This window comes from Trachypithecus francoisi, unplaced genomic scaffold (assembly GCF_009764315.1).
Source record: "Trachypithecus francoisi isolate TF-2019V2 unplaced genomic scaffold, Tfra_2.0 Lachesis_group8, whole genome shotgun sequence".
Taxonomy (NCBI): Eukaryota; Metazoa; Chordata; class Mammalia; order Primates; family Cercopithecidae; genus Trachypithecus; species Trachypithecus francoisi.
Window position 1 is genome coordinate 21619538 of NW_022681473.1, and position 18981 is coordinate 21638518.

At 41.1% G+C, this 18981-nt stretch overlaps 1 protein-coding gene across 2 annotated transcripts in view; it reads right to left on the reverse strand.

Moving 5' to 3' along the window:
- The window catches only part of API5 (apoptosis inhibitor 5), a 31992-nt gene extending 18604 nt beyond the window's left edge, over positions 1-13388 (reverse strand). For both annotated transcript variants that reach the window (XM_033205336.1, XM_033205335.1), the window contains exons 1-6: positions 13153-13388; positions 6683-6844; positions 5005-5098; positions 4454-4519; positions 3796-3947; positions 2014-2220 (exon numbers count right to left, since the gene is read on the reverse strand). In XM_033205336.1, coding sequence (XP_033061227.1) covers positions 2014-2220; positions 3796-3947; positions 4454-4519; positions 5005-5098; positions 6683-6844; positions 13153-13221 — 750 coding nt within the window. In that variant the 5' untranslated portion in view covers positions 13222-13388. The remainder of the gene's footprint in view (positions 1-2013; positions 2221-3795; positions 3948-4453; positions 4520-5004; positions 5099-6682; positions 6845-13152) is intronic.
- Positions 13389-18981: the final 5593 nt, after the last annotated feature.

Sequence of the window (18981 nt, forward strand, 5' to 3'; positions counted from 1 at the left end):
GATCTTGATCCCACTTGTTTACAATTTCCATTGAAAGCTCTGTTCTTGTCTGCAACTAATCTGAGCGCGGTGGTTTTGACACTCATTGAGTAGGAAGTTTGTTAAACTTTAATTTTTCAGTCAGAATTGTATAAGCTGAACCAACTGAGATGTCTATGATGTTGGCTGTTATTTCTGCTATTAATCGTCAGTCCTTTTCATTTAGGGCATAAACAAATTAAATTTTTTGTTGCAAATTGATCTGCTGCGATGGGCTTCGACGTTGTCTTGTCCTTTCTAAAAATGAGTGATCCATTTGTAAACTGTTGATTTCTTTGGGGACATTGTCTCCATAAACTTTTCATAAAGCATCAATGATTTCACCATTCTTCCACCACGCTTCACCATAAATTTGATGTTTGTTCTTGCTTCAACTTTAGCAGAATTCATGTTGCTCTGACAGGTGCTCTTTTTTCAAACTGATGTCTTACCCTTCTTAGTTCCCCAAACTATATCCTGTTCAGACATGTTATAAATACAAGTTTATTTTGGTGAAAAATGTTTTGAAATCCATGCATAGATTTTTTTTCATAATATGCATTTTCCAGGAACTTTCTGAAGACCCCTTATATACTTTACTGCAAAGCTATCTGGAGCATTGGGACATCTATACATTTTGATCTCTTCCTTGATTCTCAGGTCAAATTTGGGACATGGCCAGGCATGGTGGCTCATGCCTGTAATCCTAGCACTTTGGGAGGCTGAGGCGGATGGACTGCCTGAGCTCAGGAGTTCGAGACCAGCCTGGGCAACATGGCGAAACCCCATCCCTACTAAAAATACAAAAAAATCAGCTGGGCGTGGTGGTGTGTGCCTGTAATCCCAGCTACCTGGGAAGCTGAGGCACGAAAATTGCTTGAACCTGGGAGGTGGAGGTTGCAGTGAGCCAAGATCACGCCACTGCACTCCAGCCTGGGGGACAAAGTAAGACTGTCTCAAATAAATAAATAAATACATTGTGAGAACCTTTTAGTGTTGGATTTTCAGACTGCACATTTCTGAAAAGGGATAGTTCTATTATTTAATTTTCTTTGTAGAGACAAGGTCTTGCTATGTTGCCCAGGCTGGTCTTGAACTCAGCCTCAAGCGTTCTCCCACCTTGGCTCACAGAGTGCTGGGATTGGGATTATAGGCACAGGCCACCACACCTGATCTAGGATAGTTCCTTTAAATTGTGTTTTTCAAATGAATGTATGCACATCCCAGAAGATGCATGGCCAGAGGAAACACAAAGCCTGAGACAGAATACAGAATCCTCATGACTTTTAAAAAGTCTCTAGGAAGACTAAAAATTTTTATTGGCCAGTCGTGGTGGCTCACACCTGTAATCCCAGCACTTTGGGAGGCCAAGGTGGGCAGATTGGTTGAGCTCAGGAGTTCAAGACCAGTCTGGGCAACACGGGGAAGGCCTGGCTCTACAAAAAATACAAAAATTAGCCAAGTGTGATAGTCCATGCTTGTAGAAGCAGCTACTTGGGAAGCTGCTTGAGCCTGGCAGGTGGAAGCTGCAGTAAGCCAAGATCGTGCCACTGCACTTCAGCATAGGTGACAGGGCAAGACTGTCTCAAAGAAAAAAAAAAATTCTTTCAAAAACATTTCTTGCTGCTTTGGGTTCTCACCAATTCCACTGTGGCCTTTATAAACACAGACCAAGCATCCCTCATCTGAAAATCCCAAATCTGAAATGCTTCAAAATCCAAAACTTTTTGAGCACCAATATGATGCTCAAACGTCATGCTCAAGGGAAGTGCTCATTGAAACATTTTAGGTTTTTGGATTTTTGAATTAGGGATGCTCAACCAGGCACAATGCAAATATTCAAAAATCTGAAAACACTTCTGGTTCCAAGCAAGCATTTCAGATAAGGGACACTACTGGAAAGGTTTAAGGGGAATGTTAAAGTGAGTATTTATGGAAATATATACAGCTAATACAGTAATCCAAATACCAGGTGTGTAAAAATAAAGAGCTTACAGAGAAGAGGGGTACTGCCTGCCGAGTGCACTGTAAGAGCCTGTCCACACAGTCAGGATCCGAGGGATTAAAGGTCTGTTCTAGGTCGGCCTGTTCAGCCACCAACTCTACAAGTTGCTGTCTTCCACTCACTGTCTGTAAGCTTTTTAACCCAGACAGTATCTTCATAAATAGAACAAATTCTTCACCAGTCACATCTTCTAGGACCTGGAAAAGAGACAATTCAGAATAACAGTATACTCATCATTTGAATGGGACAGATCAACATTGAAAGAAAATAGCTAATTTATTTCAGTTACTAAAGTCAGTTTGATATTAATGCTTCCGAAATACTGAAGAAAAGGCAACTTCTAGCTTCAGTCAATTGAACTTCAGAGTAAACCAGGCATTCTCCAAAGGGGCAAAAATTGGTTCTTAGAAAATGTTACATTTTTATGTACAAAGCACAGATATACATATAGTACCATAAACAGATCTACAGTATGTATGTGGCATTAAAATTTCAAGGAAGAGCAGTTAAGAAAAAAAAATTTTTTTAAATTCTTAAATTGGCTATTCAGGGGAGTGACTTTAAAAAATGGCTGGAAAAATTCTGTAGCAAACTGTTGAATCAGATTGTTTCCTATATTTAAAAGCAGTCTAATTCATATTAATATGGTAATTGTTGTACACAAAATAGGACACCTTGCAAGTCTCATGTTAAATCTTCCATATCAGTGGGTCTAAATTTTTCTATTCATGGACCAAAGGAGCTCACAATCACGACATGCTCTACCAGATTACTAGCTGGGGCATAGGTAAAATAGTCTGATACTCCCAGCTAAAGATCTGTCTCTTTCTCACTGAAAAATAATCTTATCAATAAGGAAGTGGGCAGTAGTAGTCTGAAATTTCTATAGCCTGAACCATAAGAGTGATCACATTCTTTAGAGAAAACACTGAATCTTCTTGAACATATTGCTCAAGCCTGTAATCCCAGCACTTTGGGAGGCCGAGGTGGGCGGATCATGATGTCAGGAGATGGAGACCATTCTGGCTAACACGGTGAAACCCCGTCTCTACTAAAAATACAAAAAATTAACCATACGTGGTGGCAGGCGCCTGTAGTTCCAGATGCTCGGGAGGCTGAGGCAGGAGAATGGCGTGAACCTGGGAGGTGGAGCTTGCAGTGAGCCAAGATCGCACCACTGCACTCCAGCTTGGGTGACAGAGGAAGACTCTGTCTCAAAAACAGAAGTAAACGATTCCCAAACTTTGGCACATTAAGATGAGTGAAAAGTTAATTGTGACACACCTTGCCAATCCTAGCGTCTACAATTATGCTAGATGCTGGGAGCAAAGACAAGCATGGTTTCACCCTTGAAGAGCGGATAGTGTCAAGGGCTAAGGTGAAAAGAGGTCACTTTGATGTGATAATATGTTTCATTTTGAAATAATTCAGAATACTATGAGAGAGTATCCTAAAATGGAAGAGAGGGGTAGGACTTAGAGAAAGTTTCCTGAAGGAGGTGATTTGCAGAGGTTGCACACATTTTAAGGACACTACCACAAAAAGTTTAAATGTAATCAGATTCCTTTAAATTACCAAATTGATTCATCATTACCACTGACAAAAGTGCTAAATACAATCTAAGAAAAACTCAGAAGTTCTATGGTGGTTCTAATGGGATATATGATATACCACTTTATACACAAGCCACACATAACATTGAGGAATACTGCCAATGTCATGTATGCTCTTTTGCTTTAGAGAATTTCCACCAAATGAAGACCAAAGCTCACCTTTTTGGATTCAGTTAGTATAAGCTCTTCCACTTCCTTTGTTAAGACTTCATCTGGTAAAGTCTTAAGTTTTGTAGAAAGGAATTTAATTGCTCGTTCTCTAACAATGTCCTCTCCTTGAAGTATTTGGCTGAACAACCCACCTAAAGTCCCTGCAAAATAAAATAGTTGCCTGTAGCAAGTCAATTCTATAGTGTAATGGTGTTTTCCCATTTAACTCAACTTATAGTATTTCTTCTCAAATAAGTTAATGAACTTCCCAAATATCATCCTCATTACTAGTTAATAGTCTGAAATTTCTACAGCCTGAATCATGAGAGTACTTTCTTCATGAAGACATAGTCAGCTTGAGCATAACTTTCCTTTTTTTATCATTACTAATAGTAAAACCCAAGTATTTTGTAAGAATTTCTTTAAAGTGTCAAAGGGAGTTCTTCCAACAGATTTCTAATGGAAAAATTTGATCTGTTTTTGCAGTTATTTCTGCTGGTTTTTCTAGTTATAAACATCTTGACCTAAGGAGACTTTTTTCACAATACTTAAAATTTTTATGAAATAGAACTCTGGGTAAACCCTAGAGTTTATTCTTAATGAGTAACACCTAACTTTGTGATTCTGTAAGACATCAAACACCATTCAGAATAAGAACTGGCCTTACCTTTTGCATCCATTTTAAATATACTTAACAGGGCATTGTTCACTAGGTTAAATTCTGCAGAGTCATCTGGATAAAGAAAAAGTGGCATAATGAATATGAAACATATCATCTGCTTCAGTTTCAAACTTGATTCAACATAGTTTCTCAAGGTTACATTGACAGGAAACTTATAACTTAAGCCATTTCCTCAAATACCAAAAAGATACATGTTCCTTATAAGGGTAGAGAACCCCATCTGGCATGCCTGAAAAACTTTTATTAAGATGCTACAATTATGAAACGACAGGAAATTGAGGGGAAAATTATGATACATCAAAATGCTCAGAAAAATCTAGTCATTACACCTTAATAACAGAATTAAAACCAAAACAATACTAGGAATTAGATAACCAGAAATCACTACACTTTAACCTACTGAAGGAAAGTAGGAAATTTAATCTCTATCAGATGTAGGACCTCCAGCTCTCCTGCACCCCATTCAAAACCTAAAAAGAGTCAACATTTCAGAAAGAAGATATATATTTAGAGAAAAAGGTAATAAAATCCCTTACCTGTCTGCAAAAGTTGTGTTAGTATATCTGCCACTCGAGGAAGATTTTCTCCAGTGGCAAATTGAGGCAGTTCTTTAATTGCTTGACGTCGAATCTAGGCATGATTTCAAACAAAAATTAACCAAATACTATCACCTTTAAAATAACACACACAGCTTTTTTTTTTTTTTTTTTTAAAAAGACAAGGTCTTTCCCTGTTGCCCAGGGTGGAGTGCAGTGGTGCAATCATGGCTCACTGTAGCCTTGACCTTCTAGGCTCAAGAGATCCTCTTGCCTCAGCCTCCTTAGTAGCTGGAAGTAGAGATGCAAGCCTCCACACCTGGCTAATTTTAGAGGCAAGTCTCCCTATGTTCCCCAGGCTGTTCTCCTACTTTGGAGTCCGAGGCGGGCGGATCACAAGGTCAGGAGTTTGAGATCAGCCTGGCCAACAGAGCGAGACTCTGTCTCAAAAAAAAAGAATTTGCTCCAATTTAATATTCAAGTTACACAGAAAAAAATTTAAAAAGTGATGTTAACAATGTCTGGCTGAAGGAGAGACTTCGATTATAAACAACTGTTTACAGGCTAATTAATGCAACTGTTAGGTTTTTACTACCTATGGGCTTATAATATAGTATTCCTTAAAAATGGCTACTGTGGCAATGTTATATCCAGTTAACTGTTTACTTTAGAATGTTCAGTATTGACTACTAAATACAACATTTGTGCCTATATCCTGCATGTTTAATTCCAAATACTGATCTTGGCTTATTCAATTTTTACATAAAAAATGTACAGCAGGCTAGGTGAGGTGGCTCATGCCTGTAATCCCAATGCTTCAGAAGACCAAGGTGGGAGGACAGCTTGAGGCCAGGAGTTTGGGACCAGCCTGGACAACATAGCAAGACCCTACAAAAAAATTAAAAATCACCCAGGAACGGTAGCCTGTGCTACTTGGGAGGCTAAGGTGGAAAAAATGCACGAACCCAGGAGTTCAAGGCTTCAGTGAGCTATGGATGTGCAACTGCACTCCAGTCTAGGCAACAGAGTGAGACCCTGTCTCTATTAAAAACACAAAAGAAAGTATATCCAGCAAATTCTGCATGAAATGTTGGCAATTCGCTGTTTCATCTGAAAAGACAAGAACTAACAGTTGAATATTCTTAGGAACCTGTGTCAGCAGCCAGAACTATTACCAGTTAATTCTGTTCAAAAAAAAAAAAAAAAACCCAAAAAACAAAAACTATTTGTTTTAATCTAGTAATCCTATTCACTTATTATTACACAGACCATTTTTCTGCCATGCAAAATATATAAGGGTAGTGAAAGTACATTTTATTTTATAACACTTAATAATTTAAATATCTAAGTAAGCACAAATTGATTAAAAAGTCTAATTTCATATGCACAATGAATAACAATCTATGAAACAAGATGTGAGCCACAATCTATTTTTAACAGTGGACAAATAAGCAAAACTAAGTATTTTGAGATTCTATGCATTTTTCATAATTTAAAGGTGGTGAAAAAGGCTAATACATTTTATCATATGTAAATTTAAGCCTGGGTATGATGCCATGCCAGACCATACTGTAGTATTTTATTGTGTACTCTGATATATCAGATTGCTACTCCAATTGTATTAGCCACACACAGAAACATCTGAAAGACTGCTATAAAGTGTCACTCATATACTTACAGATACATCTTCATCCTCACAGAGGTCTAACTGTGCATTGATAGCAGAATCAGCCAATTCTGGAAAATGCTTAAAGAATTTTGGAATAAATTGAGCTGCTAATCGTTTTTCCTTAGTACCACCTTTCACACCATCCAGTATCACTTGATAGGCATCTTTATGCTGAAATAAAGAAAGACACATGATTTTGAAAGATGGGAAGCTAAGTAAAAGACCATAAAACATGTTAGTGTGTGCTTTAAATTTTTACACAGGCTAAGAAATAAAGTTGATTTTCGGAAGTTTACTACTTAAATGGGACACTTATCTTCCCAGTTCTGTTCTTCTTCCATCTTTGGTTAATTTTTGAGTTGGGGGAGATGGACGAGTCTAATTTTAAGTGGAAAAAGCATACGTGTGTTTTTAAATATACCAGCGCTTCTTCATTCTAGTGATTACTGACTCTAGCCTTGTGACTGTGTCATGCTTAAAAAATTTGTAATGCGCTAGGTGTGGTGGCTCACGCCTGTAATCCCAGCACTTTGGGAGGATCACCTGAGGTCAGGAGCTCAAGACCAGCGTGGTCAACATGGTTAAACCCCGTCTCTAAGAAACACAAAAATTCGCCAGGAGTGGTGGCATGCGCCTATAATCCCAGCTACTTGGGAGGCTGAGGCAGGAGAATTGCTTGAGTCTGGGAAATGGAGGTTGCAGTGAGCCGAGATCGCACTACTGCACTCCATCCTGGACGACACAGTGAGACTCCGTCTCCAAAAAAAAAATTTGTGGTGGCTCACGCCTGTAATCTCAACACTTTGGGAGGCCGAGGTGGGCAATCACTTGAGGTCAGGAGTTCCAAACCAGCCTGCTAAACATGGTGAAACCCCCCCTCTCTAAAAATACAAAAATTAGCTGGGCGTGGTGGCAGACATCTCTAATCCCAGCTACTCAGGAGGCTGAGGCAGGAGAATCGCTTGAACCCAGGAGGCAGAGGCTGCAGTGAGCTGAGATCGCATCATGGCATTCCAGATTGGGTGACAGAGCGAGACTCCATCTTAAACAAGTAAATAAATCATAATGAATACCATAGACTTCACAAAGAATTGCACCATATTTACTTAAAAAAAAAATTTACCTGTTTCCAATTAGCACCATGAAGAAGGTGAAGGGAATACATTCCAGAAATTTAGCAATTCCAGCAATATTAGGAAGTGCAGCTTAATTTTACCTCATAGCAGTATATGAAAGCCGTGACCATTCCATAGAGCCAGACAATTTTGGATTAAGACAGACTCTAATGTCACATGTTTAAACTTTTTATTGGAACAATACACTCAAAGCTCATTTGTTTCCTTAAAAAAAAATCACAAGTGCTCTCCTTCAAATACTCATAATGGGAGGAATCAATAAGTTCCCAATCCTCCTTAAGTGCTTGCCTCTAAACCAGTTGTTTTATGAAATGATGCTGATAAAGATGGTCAATAACAGTAACAAATACAGAAAGACTACACATATATCTTCTGTTTGGACATATTAATAAAAGTAACTGGAAAAAAAACTTAAAAATTATAATCTTGACCAAACGTATACACAGTATAGCGTTTATTATGTATAAGGAGTGTTCTAAGTGTTTCAGACACATGAGCTTACTTCACACCATCTAGCGGGGAATGACCAATAAACATCCAATGAACTACAGAATTCCCAGATTTATTTTACAGTGATTCTTTTTGTGGATAATGCTAAGTGAAAAAATAAAGCAGCATGCAAAGTTACAGAACAACTCCCAAATAACAGAAATTTCTGTGAATAAGGTTAGCTTCTTCATGAAATGCAGATGTATCAGGCTTCAGGAGTCATCACTGAAAAATGTATTATAAACACATCAAGACCCCGTCTCTCCAAAAAATATAAAATTAGCCAGGCATGGTGGTGTGTGCTTGCAGTCCCAGCTACTCGAGAGGCTGAGGCAGGAGAATCACTCGAGCCCAGGAGAGAGGCTGTGGTACGCCGTGGCTGCGCCACTGCATTCTAGCCTGACAGAGCAAGACCCAGTGTCAAATAAAGAAAGGTGTATGACATACTTTTCACCGCAAACATTAAAAAAAGAAATCATGCTGACTTCTCTACCACTTTACATTCCTGTGGTTTGCCTCAGACTTCTAGGCAGTCTTCATAAAATCAAAGTTTGTTCTGACATCCTTACTTTTTGCAGGGTATCACAAATCTAATTCCCTGTAACTCAAACTTACTTATAAAGCCATTTGAAGAAACTCCTTACGCTGTCCAAAATTAAGTGAAAAAAAAAAAAAACCCTACTTAAAACAAAACTTCCTTTTGCCAAGAAAAAAATATTAAATCTGGAATCAAATAAAAAGGAATCATTAGCAATATTTATTGAAAGTCTACCAGGGACTGAGTGATTCCTTGTCTATATCACAACAGGTGTTACTACTACTCCTATCTTCTAGATGAGGAAACTAGGGCTCAGAGAAGCGAAATAAATACTTCCACGTATTTCTGAGGGATTACGAACTTGGTTAGTCAGCGGTTTTAGCTTAATCATACAAAAAACGCTACTACAAGAGTGGTATTTCAAGAAATAAAAGTCCAAGAAGCCTACACGCCAACCCTGCAAAGCTAGGGTACTCAATGATTGACAGAACAGGAGGAATCAGGGTTTCAGCATTACAGACATCTAATCAGCCAGACTGCCGTGGTCCTTTAACAGGTGTCTGATACATTTTTTAACTTTTAAGATTTTGACTACATCATATAAAATTAAGTATATTTTAAGTAAATTCATAATAATTTGAAACAGAATTTAAAATAATGGTGGGCCCACAACTTGCTCTATTATGGCTAGTCAGGAGCCCTGGGCAGAGTGCAGTGGAAAAGGAGATTAGAAAGGTAAAGGAGCACACAAGAGTGAGACCTGAAGGAGTGGCAGAAGCAGAGTGGAGGAAAGGCAGGATGAACGCATAGGCAGAACATGGGGGTTACATGAGAAGATGGTAAGACTGGAAGATTTGAGGTATTAAATAATTCTGCACTTAGAATTTGTCATCTGCAGTTTGCTTATTAGAATATACATGCTCATAGATGTACGTATGTGTGTATGATAAAGTTCCCTTTATCCATTAATCTGTGTAAATGGTTTTTATTTTGTAAATGGTTTCTCTGTTCCTTCTTTGAATACATTTCTTCAACTATGAAAAAGAAATGCTTACTGAAGGGCAAGATACAGTGCAAGAAGAGAATCAATCAATCAATCAATGGATTTAACCCTTGAGACGTTATAATAAGTTATAATAAGTACAGGAATAAGAAATAAAATAAAATACAAGTCTGAAGTATTGTTAATAAGTACATCGTGCCAAGGGGTTCAAAAAGAGAAGGATTTGATCTGCTTTGGGGAAATTAGCTGATAAAACCTCGGAGGGCTTGTGTTTATTATATATTTAGAAGGCACTACTCTGAAAGGAGTATTGACAATAACGGGGAGGGACTAGTCTGTAGTGGCAGCAATCAGAAAAACTGTTGTGCTCTCCTCTCTAGTAAAAGTTGATAATCAAAATAAAAGTTAGAAGGAAGTCAAGACTGACAAACTCCAATGCAGTCTCAGAAGTATCCAGACACGTGTTTGCCAGGAAACTTAGTACTGATCATAAATCTCGTAAGTTGACCTGAAAATCAGGCTTTGCTACATCAGGAACATGAACACGGTTTTCTCTCCTTAAAAACAAATGAAATGGTGTCCTCTCTACTAAGTTGGCTTTTGCATTTGTTAGTTAAAATTACAAGCAATATCCTAAAACCTACTGTCTTTTAGTAAGTGATTTTAGGCATTTTATCTAAAAGGGAGAACTATAACCCAATAGAGCAGAATTAGTAGGCATTATCTTCGGTTCTCCTAAAATTCACAATGTTTGAGCAGTCTGAGCTAATCTCTGCATCTCATTATGCAGAGATAGTTTAGATAGTTGCTTGACAGCTGTCAATACAGAACGCGTTGATGACCCATAATCTACAGGGAACTGTGTTAAATTCCAGTGTCCAGCCGGGTGTGTGGTACATGGTAGGTGAAACCTACCGAATAAAGCATGAGTTCTCATTAAAGTGTAGACAAAGTTATCCTTTTTTATTATTTCACAAACTTGTCTCTTAAGTACCCTTACTAAATAAAGAGTACATTTTTGCTGCAAGTACATTTTTGCTCCAAGAAAGACATTTTGACTCCTTGGGGGAGAACTCTCAATTCAATCTGGTTTTTATAAAGAATGACATGAGAAGGAAATGTAAGCAAGTCTCAAAATTAAAGTGGGATAATGGGACAGCATTATGTATACGGTTTCTTCTTAGAAAGATTCCTGACAGAATCACAGTTCTAGCTTTCATCCTATCCCCTCTACTGATGTGCAACAAAGTCAAACACAGGTAGAACAATTTGTTACAAAGTTACCCAACTAAGTCCCAGATAAATTATACGATTGAGAATATCTTCACTACTAGTTCTTTTTAGGAATAACAGATTCAAACTGATTGATCCTACATAGTTTTTATCTTTTTTTTTTTTTTAATTTTTTGTTTGAGATGGATTCTCACTCTGTTGCCCAGGCTGAACTGGAGTGGCCTGGTATCAGCTCACAGGAACCTCTGCCCCCCCGGGTTCAAGTGATTCTCCTGCCTCAGCCCCCCCAAATAGCTGGGACTTCGGGCGCACGCCACCACGCCTGGCTATTTTTTGTATTTTTAGTAGAGATGGGGGTTCACCATGTTTGCCAGGCTGGTCTCGAACTCCTGACCTCAAGTGATCTGCCCTCCCAGGCCTCTTAAAGAACTGGGATTACAGGAGTGAGCCACCATGCCCGGCAGTTTTTATCTTCTTAATGAACAGAATATTCCTCCTTCACAACCGACCTACACACTCTATCCACATGTACAACAGAATATCCCTATACATTTCTCACTGATAAAAGTGAAATTCCCTACTGACAGGGAATGAAGGAAAAAAAAAATCATTTGCTATTTCAAACTGGTATATTCACAATTCTAGATTAAGCTACAATAAAGCTCCAACATGAATTTTTTTTTCTTTCAGCTCAGAAAGGTCTTATTTGAATTATGTTCAGAAAAGGGGACGGGAAAGGTACTCCCACGACTGTTAATAGACTAGAATCTTCCACTTTCTCCAAGAAGGGATGCGTAAGCAGAAAAATCACAAAGTTCTAAGCACCGAAAAGCTATGGTGTGGGATTTCTAAAACAATTATCAAAGTTGCCTCCAGGACAGCCTGGTTCTTTTCCCAGCCACTTATCAAGTTCAATGTACTCCGGTACTTGAAAACTCATACAGGGAACTGGCTCGTACGGATAATTTAACACTGCTGAGAAACTGTGTATCGGCGGCAAGCATGGCAAGAGCGCTCTTACAGAGAACTCCATTCAGAGCTGCACTCTCACACACTCCTTCGCCCAGCCCTGTTTTATTTTCTTCAAACACGTTTCATTAAAAACAAAAACAAAAAAACAACCCCCCCCCCTTTTTTTTTGACGGGGTCTCGCTCTGTCGCCCAGGCTGGAGAGAGCAGTGAAGCGATCTCGGCTCACTGCAACCTCCGCTTCCCAGGTTCAAGCAATCCTCCCACCTCAGCCTCCTGAGTAGCTGGGATTACAGGCCCGCGCCACCACGCCCGGCTAATTTTTGTATTGTTAGCAGAGACGGGATTTCACCATGTTGGTCAGGCTAGTCTCGAACTCCTGACCTCGTGATCCGCCCGCCTGGGCCTCCCAAAGTGCTGGGATTACAGGCGTGAGCCACCGCGCCGGGCCTCACGATGCCTTTCTTATTTATCACTCACTACACTCCCTCCTAACTGTACATTCTGAGAGCGCGCGGACCTTTCCATCTGTATCTCTAGCGCTCCGCGCTCAAAAAATGTACTGAATAAATGAAACCGTGAGCCCTCATCAAAGTCTGGACCAAAGAGTCCCTCTTCTGCTTCTCACAAACTTCTGTTTCTTAAACACTCTTCTTCAACTAGTAGCCGAATTTTGCCTCCAAAAAAAAAAAAACAAAAACAAAAACAAAAAAACAACACATCTTGACCTCTTGAAGAAAACTCCACATCTAATCTTGGAAGGACTGAGCTCCACCGAAAAGGAAAAAGGCTTAAGAGAATCCTAAAGAGGAAAGCTCGGGAGGAGAATTAACGTGAGCCTGAACGGGCTGAGTTAGGTTACGCCACGGTGGGAAAAGGCTGGGCGAGAGAGGCAGGGAAGCCTGGAACCCTGGGGACCGCGGTCTCCCTGGGGAAGCCGGAGTCTACACTCCCAGAGAGGCCCACCCCGATGAGACGGCCTGGGGAGGCTACGAGCTCCCCCGGGAGGATGAAGCCGCAGCCCCCGCCCGGCCCGGGAGAGCGCGGCGGGCAGCGCTTTGGAAAGGCCGCGGAGCGCCGGGCCCTGCAGGCCGCCCGGGGACTCACTCACCTGGCCCACTTGCTCCGTGGCATCGGCCAGGATGCCATAATTGCGGTAAAGCTCCTCTACCGTCGGCATGGTGAGCGACAAGCCCAGGGCCCGCTATCCTTGTCCTCACCGGAGCCACCGCCGCCTCGGAACTTCTCCAAACCCACTACCTGCACTATTACACCTCCAGCTGCCGCCAGTGCCGCCGCCAGTCACCGCTCACAGCGCGGCTCCGCCCCCGACGTCTACGTAAAGACGCGCACGTCGGGAGCGGCCTTCAGTAGAATCCAATGCGCCTCCGCGATTTTTGTCGCCCTCTAGAGCTTGGAGGAGCAAAAAGCGGCAAGGATGATTGGATTATCTCACGCCTTTTTGAAAGCTTGAGCCTGGCTGGCGGCTCTCGATGGGAGGGGTGGGGGTGGGCGGGGAGATTAATACAGAGATAATTGCGTTTCTGCCCTTAGAAGATCTTACATATGAGAAGTCACAAACGGTTTCCTCCTGATTCAAGGAAGGTAATATTAATCAGTGGCAATAGGGGGTAGTGGGTCCGGTGGGAAGCAAAAAGCATTCCTATGCCATTAAAAAACCCTCTGTGTCCACCACGCTCATCAAGTGTGGGGTCAAATTCGGCCTGCTGGAAGAATTTGCTTATCTTTGCTGCCAGGGTAAAGAATTGGGGCCACCTGATTATGTATAGTGTCCAAGAGAGTAATAAATAAATGAAATCACGTACGCTTACTGATAAGAATTTCTAAGATACAAGTTTAGATGAAAATTTATATATATATTATATAATTATCGTATCTATATATAGCTGGGTGCTGTGGTTCACACCTGTAATCCCAGCACTTTGAAAGGCTGAGGTGGGTGGATCACTTGAGGTCAGGAGTTCAAGATCAGCCTGGCCAACATGGTGAAACCTGGTGTCTACTAAAAATACAAAAATTAGCCAGGCGTGGTGGCACGCACCTGTAGTCCCAGCTACTGAACCTAGGAGGCAGAGGTTGCAGTGAGCCCAGATCATGCCACTGCACTCCAGCCTGGGCCACAGAGCAAAACTCTATCTCAGAAAAAGAAAAAAAAAGTTAAAAAGCAGGTATAAGATGATCCCATTAGGTAAAACATACAAAGCATACAAAACAAAGTTATGTGTGTATGTGTAAAAGGATGTTAAAGGATGTTAAAATTTCAAGATTGAAACATCAAACTCTAATACACTGTAAATTTCAAAGCCAGATCCACTTGTACAGAATATACACAGGAAATGATTACAAAAGAACTCACTGGCTCTTGTATTTCTCAGTTAGATTGAGGATAAATTTCAAACCCTAAAAAGGATTAGAGCTGAGTGTGATAGCCAACAGTCCCAGCTATTTGGGAAGCTAAGTGAGGAGAATCACTTGGGCCCAGGAGTTCAAGTCCAGCCTGGGCAACATAACAAGACCCCTGTCTAAAAATAAGAAATCAAGTGTAAAATTCAATATTTAAAAAATTACAATTTGGACTTTCATGGAGAAACAAAAAGAATTAGGGAATGAAATGAGAGCAATTGGTGATAAGATTTTTTTATTTTTATGTTTTAGAGAAAGATGTTTTTGTGAGTACGTTGAGGGCAATTTCTATCCCCTTCCCTCAAGCTTGGGGCCATTTTGAGGAGCCTGAAATATGGTCCCAGGTGGTTAAGAGATACAAAGGACTGGACATGTCTGATAAGCTCAGGTTACCCGTGGCTGCAGAGTGGAGGTGGCCATGTTGGGATCTACTGTGTTCCCAGATTTTGCTGGAGCGAGGGGATGGGAGTGATTCCCTTAGAGCACAGATGAGCCCCATAAAAGAGAAAGAGAATCTGGATTCATTTTGAGTCCTTCTGCCTGAGAGTAAGAAAGCCCCCACGGCAAGAGTCAATGGCGGCAGAAAGAGAGTGGTGACTGCGAGCAGCACATCAGCACCTCACGGGGTCACCGTTGGGAGTGGCCTCTAAAGGCCCTTGGAGTGGCCACAGGACAGACCTGGTCTCTATCACACCAGAGAGCCTGTGGTACTGCATCGTCCAGACCTTTCCGAGGTTCTACTGTTCCTTTCTTCTCATGTTCCCCTCTCAGTGCATTTGCGCAGGAGGGGTCAGAAGCTGCCCACCAAACTGAGTGGAGGATATAGAGAAGAAAGGCAAAATGGGGAGCGACCTCAGCTGGAGAAGAGAACAAGATCTGGTTGGAAATTAAGTTGGGATTCACATGTTGAAATGGATGTTTTAATTTCTGAAGCAGAAAAGGCCTGATTCTGCCAGAATTTCTCTCTAGGGCTGGAATGAGATGACCCTACCTGCTATGGTCTGAATGACTGTGTCCCCTCAAATTCACATGTTGAAACCTACCCCCCAAAATGATACTATTAAAAGGTGGGGCCTTTGACAGATGATTATGTCCTGAAGGCTCTGCTCCCACTAATGAGATTAGTGCCCTTATACAAGAGGCTTGAGAGAGCATGTTTGCCCCTTCTATCCTGTGAGGACACACAGAAGGCACAATCCATAAAGAACAGGCCTTCATCAGACACCAGATCCTGCTGGTGACTTGATCTTGGACTTCCCAACTTCCAGAACTGAGGCAATAAATTTCTGTTGTTTATAGATTATCCTTTCTAAGGTATTTTGTTATAGTAGCATGAATGGACTAAGACACCACCTGAATAAATTTTAAAGAGGTGGTGGAAGACAATAAGAAAGCTATATATATATATGTGTGTGTGTGTATATTTTTATAAAGACAATAAGAAAGCTATATATATATATGTATATTTTTATATATAGACATATATAGCTATATACAGCTTTATTATTCTTGGATGTTTTTATATATTATAGTTTAATATATAATATATAATATATGTATATATATTTTTAGACATAGTCTGGCTCTGTTGCCCAGGCAGGAATGCAGTGGTGTGATCTTGGCTCACTTCAACCTCAACCTCCTGAGCTCAAACCATCCTCCCACCTCAGCCTCCCAAGTAGCTGAGACTGCAGGCGCATGCCACCACACCTGGCTAATATTTGCAGTTTTAGTAGAGACAGGGTTTTGCTATGTTGCCCAGGCTGGTCTCAAACTCCCGAACTCAAGCGATCCGCCTGCCTTGGCCTCCCAAAGTGCTAGGATTACAGGCATGAGCCACTGTGCCCAGCCAATAAAGCTGTATTTTGATCACATCCTTCAAGTTAGGTATTTGATGTAGTAATACATATATGTTTAAATGTAGAAAAAGCAATCTGGGGCAGGAAATAAAGCTGTGTTTGCTTGGGGGACCTTTGCTTTCGCTTAATGTTTTAATTCATTACAATAAGTATGCCAATATATACACATAATATATTTTATGTATCCATTTTTAAAAACAAATTTAAGAAGAGGAAAAAAACTTGTGTTTCTATGTTCTAAAATATAGCTATTCATACAAACTCCTTTAAAACTGACCCTTGATGACCAGGCGTGGTGGCTCACACCTGTAATCCCAGCACTTTGGGAGGCCAAGGTGGGAGGATCACTTGAGGTCAGGAGTTTGAAACCAGCCTGGTCAACATGCCAAAACCGTCTCTACTAAAAATACAAAAATTAACTGGGCATGGTGGCAGGCACCTGTAATCCCAGCTACTTGGGAGGCTGAAGCAGGAGAATCGCTTGAACCTGGGAGACAGAGGTTGCAGTGAGCCGAGGTGGTGCCACTGCACTCCAGTCTGGCTCAAAAAACAAAAACAAAAACCACCACCAAACAAACAGAAAAAAACCCTCACCCTTGTCTAAGTTGCCAGGCAGTTTCATTAAACACCGCTCTTCCTCATGCAGTCTATTACTTAGCCATGTTTGTCAGGTTTATGAATGCTTCTTGGTCTTCTTTTTCCTCTGTAACAGTCCTGGGGTTTGCTTTAAATCGTTTCCTATTTTTCTCTATTTCTAGCTGGTCACTTAAGCTAAGGGCTTTTGATTGGTCCTAATGATAATAATGATGACAACATCGATGATGATGCTAATGGTAATGATATTGGGAGTTATCCCAATAATAACCAGCATATATTAAGTGATGGCAGAGTTCTGAGCACTTCATGTGAATCAATTCTCAAAAACTCTATGGGCTAGGACATACTATTATCATCTCCACTTTACAAATGAGAAAATAGACAGACGTCAACTAACTGGTACCATGTTCCTTAACTGAGATGAGTTTTGAGTCCTGGTGTGTCCAGAATTGGTTCCTTCTGTTGGGTTCTTGGTCTCACTGACTTCAAGAATGAAGCCGCAGACCCTCACAGTGAGTGTTACAGTTCTTAAAGATGGTGTGTCTGGAGTTTGTTCCTTCACATGTTCAGATATGTTTGGAGTTTCTTCCTTCTGGTGGGTGCGTGGTCTGGCTGACTTCAGGAGTGAAGCCACAGAGCTTCGCAGTGAGTGTTACAGCTCATAAAGGTAGTGTGGACCCAAAAAGTGAGCAGCAGCAAGATTTATTGTCAAGAGCGAAAGAACAAAGCTTCCACAGCCTGGAAGGCGACCCAAGCAGTTTGCTGCTGCTGGCTCAGGTGGCCAGCTTTTATTCCCCTATTTTAGCCCCACCCACATCCTGCTTATTGGTCCATTTTACAGAGTGCTGATTGGTCCATTTTACAGAGTGCTGATTGGTCCGTTTTTACAGAGTGCATTTACAAACTTTTAGCTAGACACAGAGTGCTGATTGGTGTGTTTTTACAGAGTGCTGACTGGTGCATTTACAAACCCTTAGCTAGACACAGAGCACTGATTGGTGTGTTTTCATGGAATGCTGATTGGTGTGTTTATAATCCTTTAGCTAGACACAGAGTGCTGGTGGGTGCGTTTACAAACCTTTAGCTAGACACAGAGCACTGATTGGTGCATTTTTACAGAGTGCTGATTGGTGCGTTTACAAACCTTTAGCTAGACACAGAGTGCTGATTGGTGAGTTTACAATCCTTTAGCTAGACAGAAAAGTTCTCCAAGTCCCCACCCAACCCAGAAGCCCAGCCAGCTTCACCTCTCAATCCCCCCTCTAAACAGGACACCCCAACTGCTGTTGGGAATTGGGCAATGACCACTCTAGCTTCTTTCTGCTGGGTAGGGGCAAAGAAGGGGCCCTGCAGTTGTAGTGTCCTCCAGAGGGGAACTCTTTAGGCCAGTGAAAGGGCCAGCAGGTTGGTCCAGGGGTCCTCCGTAGAAGTTGTTAGTTGAGCTCATTTGGGGTTCTGTTTGTAAGACCATCTGTAGCTTGATGGCCTTAATTCCAGAGGAAACAAATTTGTCGAGGAGATTAAAAATACAGGGCCCTAAGGCGAGTAATAGCAAGATGGCTGTCACAGGACCTAGAAAGGGGAGAAGCCATGTTGCCCAACTCCAGAGGTTGGTATGAGTTTGAAAGGCATTGTCTGATTTCAGAAGCCTTTTCCTGTAAATGCTGGTTGGCATCTCGTACTATCCCTGACTGGTTAGTGTGAAAACAACACTTCCCCTAAGAAGGTGCAGAGTCCTTCTTTCTCAGCAGTGAGGAGGTCTAGGCCTCAGAGGTTTTGGAGAGTCACTGCTGCCAAAGAGTCTATTTGGGATTATAGAGTAAGGATAGATTTCGTTATTTCTTGCAAACTATCTGAGAAATCCTTGGAGAGTATGTGGCAGTAGGATAATGAATAGATAAACTGGCTATTCTGGTTCCTGTAGCAGTAGCCATTCCTAACCCTATAAGTAGGGGTATTACTTGTGTGGCTCTGCGCTGATGGACTTGAGCTTTGAGGGGTACTGATAGGGTCTGATTTCCTGGGTCAATGTTAATGTTGGGACTTAGAAAGACTAAGGT